This window comes from Myxine glutinosa, chromosome 4 (assembly GCF_964187855.1).
Source record: "Myxine glutinosa chromosome 4, kmMyxGlut1.1, whole genome shotgun sequence".
Classification (NCBI taxonomy): Eukaryota; Metazoa; Chordata; class Myxini; order Myxiniformes; family Myxinidae; genus Myxine; species Myxine glutinosa.
This window is the reverse complement of record NC_136264.1, coordinates 82856355-82867404: the sequence shown is the minus strand read 5'-3', so window position 1 is coordinate 82867404 and position 11050 is coordinate 82856355. Positions and strand designations below refer to the sequence as shown.

The following is an 11050-nucleotide window of genomic DNA, read 5'->3' as shown; positions in this document are numbered from 1 at the left end:
CCTTTCTCTTCTGACCATTAACTCAGGCACCTTTTGAGTTAGGAAGCTGATATTTGGACATGCCAATGACCAGGTGATTTGGCTGCAAAGGATATTTTAGATTTATTAATTAATCAATTAATCGAGTAATTATTTAATTATTCGATTAATGAGAAAAAAATTTTTTTTTTTTAGTTACAGATTCTGATGAAATAGTGGTAGTTTATGTGTTCTCTGACCAAATTGATTAAGAATTTAATTTTTTTATGATTATTATTTATTTATTTTCATTATTAATCATTTCTTTATTTTCTTTCTCATTTGGCCAATATCTCAGGCACCTTTTGAGCTGGGAAGCTAATATTTGGACATGAGCGACCAAGTGATGTGGCTATCAAGGATATTTTTGATTTATTGATTAATCATTTCATCTATTAATTATTTATTGATTAATCGATTAATTATTTATTGAGTAATCAATTAATTATTTAATTTTTTATAAATGACTTATTTAATAAAATTTCTAAAAGATACATCTTCGGATGAAGCACTAGTGGTTTAGTTATGCGATTAGCCAATTTATTATGAAAATATTTTGTGATAATCTTTTATTGATTTTAATTATACAATTAATCAATCAATTAGTGCACACCTCTCCCTCCCAATGCAGCCTCAATGAGCTGCACTGCGGTATTGCCGGGCGCCGGAGGCGCCCTGGCAATGCCGCGCTGCAGCATATTTAATTATTTGGCATGGGGCGGTGTACTTTGAATGTATGTGTGCTTGTTTTCTTGATTTCTTGTTTGTTTGTTTGTTTGTCCAGGCAATATCTCAGCCATCCTTTGAGCTAGGAAGCTGAAATTTGGGCACAATAGTGGGTAAGTACTTTGTCAAAAACGGTATTTTTTTTTTTTGATTAAACAATTAATTGATTAGTTACTTAATTATTATCGATTAATTAAGTACTTATACATTTCCTTTCTTTTCTGACCATTATCTCAGGCACTTTTTGAGTTACGAAGCTGATATTTGGACATGACAATGACCAAGTGATTTGGCTGTAAAGGCTGTTTTGATTTATTGATTAATCAATTAATCAATTAATTATTTAATTATTCGATTAATGAATCATTAATTTTCTTTTAAGTTACAGATTCAGATGAAATGGTGGTGGTTTATGTATTCTATTAGCCAATTGATGAACTTTTTTTAAATTTATGATTATTATTTATTTATTTTCATTATTAATCATTTATTTATTTTCTTTCTCATCTGGGCAATATCTCAGACATGTTTTGAGCTAGGAAGCTGATATTTGGACATGACAATAACCAAGTGATTTGGCTGTAAAGGTTATTTTTGATTTATTGATGAATCAATTAATTGATTAATTATTAAATAATTTGATTAATGACTTAATTCATTTTTTTAAGTTACAGGTTCAGATGAAACGGTGATGGTTTAAATATTATAATAGGCAATTGATTAATTATTTAATTATTTTATGATTATTATTTATTTATTTTCATTATTAATCATTTATTTGTTTTCATTCTCATCTGGGCAATATCTCAGGCACCTTTAGAGCTAGGAAGCTGATATTTGGACACGACATTGACCAAGTGATGTGACTCTAAACGAAATTTTTAATTTATTGATTAATCAATTAATCGATTAATTATTTATTTATTTATCCATTAATTATTCCATTTTTTCGATTAATGGGTTCTTTAATTAATTTTCAAAAAGTCACAGCTTCGGATGAAACACTGCTGGTTTAGGTATGCTATTAGCCAATTGATTAAGAAAATATTTTATGATTACTATTTATTGATTTTAATTATGCAATTAATCAATCAATTTATTGTCCACCTCTCCCTCCCAATACAGTCTCTGTGAGCTGCGTGGCCGTATTGCCGGGCACGAAAGCTGCGCTGGAGGATATTTATTTATTTGGCATGGGGGTGGTGTACTTTGAATGTATCTGAACGTGTTTTAGCCAAGTTTTGTCACAATCCCATCAGCAGTTTTGGAGAAATTGCAAGTGTTGACAGATTTACGGACGGACGGATGGACGCCGCACCATCCGATACGCTCCCTGGAACTACGTTCCAGGTGAGCTAAAAATGAGGTCGAGGTCTTGGAAATTGAAGAAGTTGAAATTGTACCAGTGGTAGTGGGAGCAACAGGGATGATCAAGAAAACCTTTGCTGAGTATTTAAAAATCATTCAGGGGAATATCACTACAAACGAGGTACAAGTGGAGGCTGTCAGAGGGTCAGTGAGGATTCGAAAAAGAGCCCTTGGAATGAAGGTATGAGAATGAAGTTTCACAATCTGGTTCATGAATAATGATCCTGTACCGAAAAATGGAGGAAAACTTGCCATCCTCACCAGAAAAAAAACATAACCTCCATCCACCATCAGTAGCGGAGGTAATAAGGACACAAGAGAAAGGGAACTATGACAAAGCGGAGGGGAGGGAGGAGAAGCGGGAAGAGGAAGAGAGGGGTAAAGGTATCTTTCCACACCTGAAGTCTCAACTCACACGTGTCCCGTCCACCAGCATTCGTTGGTGAACGTTAATTAAAGATCCCACGGTATAGACCGATCCGACGGAGGGTTCAATGGGCGGGCGCCCTCTATAGACGCCGCCATAGCTGGGGGGCGCCCGCTTCATTCGGCTTCTAGTCCATGGGCTGGACCCCAGATTATAGCCAATCGGTACCAACCAGAGGTACCAGATAAAAATATACTTTTATTAAAGCTTATTATCTGTCCTTTTCAAGTAACTTTGCTGGACCACTATAGCTTGTAGCTTTTTTTGGCAAATTGCTGTCAAACAGACATACTGTGAATCAAGATTTGAAAGCAACCGCTTGGAGATGTGCGCTTGATAACACACTCTAATATCTCAAATAGGACACAAAACATAACTTTACAAGTCACAAATTCATGTATTTATTACACAATTAAGCATCATAAATCCACGTAAACAAGAAAATCCACAGTTTCACATGTCAAACAGAAAGCTGACTTGTAAACATCGTACCTGTACATGTACATGATCATCTACATTAAAAATCTTAATTGTTTGAGTGGCCAAGTTACACTTGTCCATGTATGTTCACAAGGCATTCGAATATACTTGTACAGTGTGTATGTTTGATCTTTAGTCAACATCCTCATCATCATCAAGATCTTCAGCATCACTGATATTCTGGTCTGAATCATCTTCATCAGCATCCATCATGTTGGTGCAGTCTTGAAGTTTGCACTCAATTGTGCACTTTAGTCTATTAGACAGACACTGGCAGTTTGGTAGCTGTCAAACACGCCGGCATGTACAGGATATGAATTCCATGATGACCTGAGGTGCAGGAGAGCCAGTCATCCACAGAACATCAAGTGTGCCATCCTCTCTTGCAGTCCCATCCATGGTTGTCCTGGGGATCTGGTACATCTGGATCTGCTACCAGGCTACGTTGCCATATGGCACTTTGATAGTTGGCTCTCAAGGCATGTTGGTGAAGGCAGTCTTCACAGGGTGGTGTTTAAAAAAAAAAGTTTTTATCTTTTTATAGCGATGTTTTTATGCTTAGCAGTTTTGACTTCTGCCATTTGTGCCTCGTCAGGCTGAAGTGGTGCGATTGCTGGAGGACTTCTTCTGTCGCCACAGTTGTAATTGGGTGACACAAAGGGTTTAGGAGGAATAGAGCGTCTTCTGTCCTTCTGCATTGCTTCTCTGTTTGTGGGGAGATGGGCTGTTAATACTTGCGGTTGTACAACAATCCCATTAACTCGATGTGATGTCCCTCCTCCACTGAGGGTTTCCTCCTGCCTGTCGATGTTGTCGTATGCTAACACAGTAGGAACCCCAGGATAGATATTTGATGGCAGCACAACATCATTTTCTGGTTGTGTTTGCAATTTCTGCAGACACAAAGCTGTGTCTATTTCCAACAATGTAGAATATGATATCCCATGACCTAGACGGTTCAGAATCTTTATGATCTCGACATTACCAGTCAGTGATTTTACAGTCCAAGGCAATAAATATATGCTTTGATGTCTTTACTTTGCCTGAAGTTGTTCTATATATGAGATCTTGAGCAAATGACCACACCAATCTCTGGACACGAGTTGTGCTACTTGAGCTCTTTGTTTCACCAGTTAACAATTTTGTTAGAAACGCTTTGAGTGATGATGGGATGTCCACATACAGACTTAGCATTTAATATGGAATGTTTTTTTTTTTCTTGACTTGGGTTTAATTTCTGAACTCGGTATATCAATCTGGTGAGTTTCTTTTACGCTTCGGTGATTTCTTTGTTAAAAGAACCATGTCACTGATTGTCTGTCGCAGCAAGAAGTCAATAACAGGATTATATCACAGGTGGCGTGACAAAATGTACGGACAGGTACATTTGACGATTGGCTTCACAATCGGGTATATAAGGGTTGTTGCGTTCTGTATTAGTGGAAAACAACTGCTGCACGTCTACAAAAGTTATTGCTGCTTCCCCTGGAGATGGTCCGTCAACTCGACAATGCTGTTTGTCATTTAGTGGTGGCTTTACGAAATTCCGGCATGAAACAGCGTGCTATTGCTTGGCAGGACGGCATCACTCAAGGTCAGGTGTCAAATATCCTGAAACGAAATGCTCAGAGGGGTGTTCCTACTCCAATACCGAGGCCAGGACGTCCCCGCAGAACCACAAGGAGGGATGATCGCCAGCTGCACCGGTTAGTCCGCAATGGCCATACCAAGTCAGCTAATCGGCTTTGGGCTGCGTGGCAGCAACTGACAAATGTGCCTGTATCCAGAAGGCTAGTCAACCAACGACTGGTTCAAGCAGGCTATCGTGCCAGGCGTCCCCTGAGAAAGCCACGTCTGACCAGACAACACCGCCAGCGCCGATTGCAGTGGGCCAGAGAGCACAGTCAATGGCAGCCAGGACACTGGAATCACGTGATCTTCAGTGACGAGTCTAGATTTCTGGTCTATCGTCAAGATGGCCGCGTCCGAGTGCACAGACAAGTGCATGAAGCCTACAACGAAGATTGTGTAGTGCCAAGAGTCCAAGCTGGAGGTGGTGGGGTGAACGTTTGGGCTGCTTTTCATGCAGGGGGCAAAACTGACCTGGTTGTTCTGAATGGAAACCTGAACCAGTTCAAGTACAGGGCCATTCTGGAAGAAACATTGCTTCCATTTGCTCGTGCAACCTTTCGAGGAAACTTTGTCTTCCAAGATGACAATGCACGGCCTCATCGTGCTCGCATGATCCAACACTTTCTTGCTGTCCGTGGTGTAGAGTATATGGAGTGGCCTGCCATGTCCCCGGATATGAATCTGATGGAGAACTTGTGGGCAGAATTAACGCATCAAATCGACCACTTGGACCAGCAGGCTGCCTCTGTGCGTGAATTGCAGCAGGCTATTGTAACTGCATGGCAAGTGATTCCTGTCCAAATCTTGGCAAAACTTGTGAACAGCATGCCTCAACGTGTATGTGCTCTCCTGAATGCTCGTGGGGGTTACACGAAGTACTGAACTGTAATTTTACTGTCCGTAATCCCAGTCGTAATTAAACTTTTGTTTTTGTTAAAAAAATTTTTGCCTAATGTGCAAAATAAAGAGATACTTCTGGAAAACGCACAGAAGTTTAACACAGTACTGTCTGTGAATTGAGTTTGATATCAGTTTACATCACTTTCAAGGATCAATTTATTTGCTTTAAAATGTCAAATGTGGTTTTTGTTTCTTTTAAAGGTCACATTAACAAAATCTAGAATAATTTCAACATAATTCCAATGAACTTTTGGTTCTAAGTCATCTTGAAAAGTAAGTTCACCCCCACAAAAAAAATATTCCATATTAAATGCCAAGTCTGTATTTGTCATCTAGTTCATTTGGGCAAGGTGGCCAAGGCTGTTCATTTTTGGCTTCCTTTATTTCATTCCGCAAATGTAAAGCTGCTTTAGAGAGCCATGCCTCAATTTCCTGATCATGCTTTGAGTACATGTCAAGTTTCTCCTTCACTAGGGCATTGCCCGTACGTGGGTGCCCGTTCCTTGCCAAAAAAAAAAAAAAACGCTACCCGTACGCTCTACCCCGCCCGTACGCCCGTAAACAAAAAAAACAACGCTCTTCGCTTCCGCCCTTCGCTCTGACTGAATTGGGAGAAATAATGCGCATAAGAAATCGAATTACGTACCGTAATGGCGGTCAGCTCGTAACGCGCTCAGCTCCGCTCGTCTCACATCGGCCACGCCTACGCAACAAAGCGTTCTGTGATTGGCTGCCGGAAGTGAAGTCGTCACTGTCCGGAAGTTCGCAAATCGCAGTTACGATGAATCGTTTTAATTTAATCGCAGTTTGAATTCGTTTTAAAACATAGTTTAACGGCAACATAGTTTTCCAACGTGAAATAAATGAATACGCTGTCAAATGTGCCGTCCGAGGCAGAGTCTGATCGCCACGTTCGGCACACGTGATAGCTCGCTGCTCTCTGATTGGTTGAAGCGTTTTTTGGACATAGCTCGGTAAGTACTTGTCCGATTAATTACAAACCTTGAAAAGGCACATCCTCGGGTCCCCAGCAATATACCTGGCAAGTTTCAAGTATATCGGACCCGTGGTTGTCGAGAAACAGCGGTCACAGACACACAGACACACAGACACACAGACACACAGACACACAGACACACAGACACACAGAGATTGCTGGAATTATAGATAGACTAGGGCATTGCCCGTACGTGGGTGCCCGTTCCTTGCCAAAAAAAAAAAAAAACGCTACCCGTACGCTCTACCCCGCCCGTACGCCCGTAAACAAAAAAAACAACGCTCTTCGCTTCCGCCCTTCGCTCTGACTGAATTGGGAGAAATAATGCGCATAAGAAATCGAATTACGTACCGTAATGGCGGTCAGCTCGTAACGCGCTCAGCTCCGCTCGTCTCACATCGGCCACGCCTACGCAACAAAGCGTTCTGTGATTGGATGCCGGAAAGCGTGCTGCCGGACAGTCTTCACTGTCCGGAAGTTCGCAAATCGCAGTTACGATGAATCGTTTTAATTTAATCGCAGTTTGAATTCGTTTTAAAACATAGTTTAACGGCAACATAGTTTTCCAACGTGAAATAAATGAATACGCTGTCAAATGTGCCGTCCGAGGCAGAGTCTGATCGCCACGTTCGGCACACGTGATAGCTCGCTGCTCTCTGATTGGTTGAATCGTTTTTTGGACATAGCTCGGTAAGTAATTGTCCGATTAATATGAAACCTTGAAAAGGCACATCCTCGGGTCCCCAGCAATATACCTGGCAAGTTTAAAGTATATCGGACCCGTGGTTGTCGAGAAACAGCGGTCACAGACACACAGACACACAGACACACAGACACACAGACACACAGACACACAGACACACAGACACACAGACATTACTGGAATTATAGATAGATGATCATATGTTCTTCTGCTAATTTTTCGAAGGGGGCTCGGAAGGGGGCTCGGCATGGCGTAGCATAGGGTACGCGATTGCAAACAAAATAGGTTTGGTGCAGGTGGAAGTGGAAACCGTGTACCCCCAGGTGCCAGGTGCCTTCAGGGCGCCCGGCGATATCGCCGAAAACGGGGTTTGTATCGTGTGCCTCCAGGTGCCAGGTGTCCACGACCGCTCCACACGTATAGAGAAACACTTGAGAACGATTATCACGGAAACTTTTCATGTACGATCGCGATGATAGTTGTGCTGGTGCAGCCAGCTGGATCGGGACGCCTCCCAGTAATGGCGGACGCAAGAGCGCCGCCTATCGGCGAGGGGGCCCGATCGTCCTTATCGGATCGGTCTATACTTAGGGAAGAGTAGGCGAGCTATCGCCGGCACCATTAACAAATGACTAATTCCTGCCCTAACCAGCTGGGAGTGCTGCATCATCGGCCTCAACCAATGAGGATTCCTTCCCCACAGCCTTGCGCTGCACACGAAAACATTGAGTCGAAAGGAAGAATAAGAATGGGTATAGTGTTGAAGAAGAAGTAGAAGATGGACTTTAGTTGAAGAAGAAGATCATGATTTCTATTTTATAAATTTTTTCTCACTCCCGTTGTTATCGAAACCCGCATAATTATAGATAGTTAAGCTTAATTAATGCCATGAGACATGAGTGTAAGGATGTCGATAGCTAAAGTCTTCCTGAGCCATGTACTTTGTGTCTTCGATGATTGTAAACAGTAAAGTATTCATTAACATCCTGTGGAGACGTTATATTATAGAGATCGATGTGCAATAATTTTTTAAAATTTTTTTTTTACAGCATCCGCTTCATATGCATATTATCCAGTTAATGGACATCAATGTTTTACTTTTGAATTCTCATTGTTTTTATTAATATTATGAAATTATTTTTAAACGATTTATATCATTACAGAATATTCCTTTAGAGCTTTAGAGAATGAGGTGAAAACGTCGATCCCCTTCAATTAAAGTATCCATCCAAGATTTCATAGTCGATTGAGACTCGCTATCCTTTTTCAACGAATACCGATAATAATGATTAATCTCATCCGATGAGCAGCAGTGCTGACGTGTAAACCATCATCGAGGGGTTCTACTCTAGCGGGTTTCCAATGCGTGTGAGTACGTGGACGGAAGTGACGTCAGATCGCCGGCTCATCGCCATTAGTGCGGTCGTGGTGCGTCGACGGCTCAAGCGGCGTGAGCTCCTTCGCTTCCACGAGCTCTCCGGTCTGTCATCCCGTGGTTTCCTTCGGGCAGAGCTCTCACGAGGCGCCGACACCGTCAACCCGGCGTCATGGGGAGTAAGTTTATACCGTCGGTCGGAAAGCTTGGGCCTACTTTCAGTCAGAGGCGCTCGAATTTCGACTCGTAGGTGGATTGGGCTCTGGTTCAAAGCTTTTACCTTTAGTATCTCGACTGTGGAACGAGTGTTTGTGATTCTTGTAACCTTGTATCTTCTTTTTCTTCTTTTTAACAGTCAAATTTCTAGAAGTGATCAAGCCTTTCTGTGCCATACTGCCCGAGGTACAGAAACCGGAAAGAAAGGTACAGCTCGTTACACCTTCAGTCCTTCATCTACCTAGATGCTTTAAACGTTGGTAACAATGGCTTGACCAGGTTGAGATTCAAATCCCATGTACCATAGTGGGTTTGCCCATTGTCTACTGTACTGATGTCTATGGCCTAGCTCCTCCATCATGATTTGGATTACTGGCGACAAATGATACACAACCTGCGTTGTTACCTGTGCTGTCTGCCTGTAGATTCAGTTCAGGGAAAAGGTGCTATGGACGGCGATAACCCTCTTCATCTTCCTCGTTTGTTGTCAGGTATGTCCTATCCTGTATCCAGGTCTAAACTCTTATATCGAGTCTTAGTAAAAGTTTTCCCGTTCACTAGGAGCTTATTACTGTGTATATTCGGGTGTACCACCTGTGGTGTGTATGTGGATAGCATGTCTGGGATAATTGACATATGGACGGGGAAGGACAGCTGGATTTTGTCCCATCAGGATTCAGGACTGCTGTTTGTTCTTTTAGTTAAATATTTAGCAATTTGCTCGTTTGATGCACAGTTGACAGTTGTAGTTTATTGCCTTGGTACCTCCGCCACCAAAGGCGGATGGAGGTTATGTTTTCACCCCTGTCTGTCTGTCCGTTTGTTAACAAAATATCTCAAAAGTTGTGGATGGATTCGGACCAAATTTGGCAGAGATGTAGCATATGTTATAAAGACGTAATGATTCGAGCTTGGTGAAGATCCGGATTCGGATCTGGCTACTAGAATTTTAAAGTGATTCTTCACCATTAGGAGATGAACCCTGGTGTTGGCTTAGCGGTTAGGGTGCCGGCTTGGGATCCTAGGATCCTGGATTCGAATCCCGGTCGATCGCTGAATTAACGCCAGGGGGGGTTGACCCAGCCTGTCATCCTTCCGAGGTCGGCAAATTGAGTACCAGCTCACTGGTAATTCCCTGTGTGTCGCAAGAGGCGACTAACAGGTTTGGCGGCAGGAAGGGCACCCGGCCATAAACCATTGCTTCAAAAAAGGGGACCACGGTGCCCAAAAAAAGGCCAACCCCTGCTCTGCGGGGAAAAATTACCTCTAAAAGGTGGTTCTTCACCATTAGGAAATAGGGCCAAAAACGATATATAGCAGGATATCTCAAAAAGTTGCGGACAGATTTGGACGAAACTTGGTGGACCGGTTGGGTGTCTGACGAGGACGATCCGATTCAATTTTGGTGAAGATCTGAATATGGATTTGGATATGAGAATTATTTAATTTTTTTAAGTGATTCTTCACCATTGGGAGATGGGGCCAAAAACGATACATAGCAGGATATCTCAAAAAGTTATGGATGGATTTGGACGAAACTTGCTGGACAGGTTGTGTGGGTGACGAGGAAGAATCGATTCGATTTTGATGAAGATCCGGATCCGGATCCAGCTAGTAGAATTTTTTAAAGTTACTCTTCACCATTGAGTGATATGGCCAACCAGGTGGAGGTACGCTCTCCACTGAGTGCCATTCTATTTTAATGTTGTGATTTGTGTTATTACTGCTTTGTTCTGTTATCAACAGTTATAGTTGGTGTGTTGATTCTGTACTACGAGGGTTAGATAATAACAACAACAACAACAACAACCCAGTGGATAGGGGGGGGGGGGCGTGCATTGCCCTGGTAAGGTTTTGGACTGTCAAAGTCCCGTGGTTTCAGGTTGGGGAGAGGGCACCAATTATTTCGATGTAAATGTGTAATGTATAGCGCCGCCTGGTGGGAGGGGTATTTTGATTCTCTGCGTGAAAACTATAGGTATCACAGACACTTTTGGAATTATCATACGATACCAGAACCCGACTCGGTTGCACAATGGTTCACTCCGTGTCCGGGAGGTCGGTGGATCAAACCCCGGCCGAGTCGTACCGAGGACTTTAAAAATGGCACGTCCTGCTTCCCTGCTTGATTCTCAGCATTTAAATGGACAAACAACGCTGGGAAGGCAATGGCGAACCACCGCGTATAAACCTTGCCAAGAAACTGCT

General features: G+C 42.3%; 1 protein-coding gene across 1 annotated transcript in view; it reads left to right on the top strand.

The window, feature by feature from the left end:
- Positions 1-8619: 8619 nt before the first annotated feature.
- The window catches only part of SEC61A2 (SEC61 translocon subunit alpha 2), a 37638-nt gene continuing 35207 nt past the window's right edge, over positions 8620-11050 (top strand). The window contains exons 1-3 of the mRNA XM_068112838.2: positions 8620-8805; positions 8982-9049; positions 9268-9333. Of these exons, the coding sequence (XP_067968939.1) occupies positions 8799-8805; positions 8982-9049; positions 9268-9333 (141 nt within the window). The 5' untranslated portion in view covers positions 8620-8798. The remainder of the gene's footprint in view (positions 8806-8981; positions 9050-9267; positions 9334-11050) is intronic.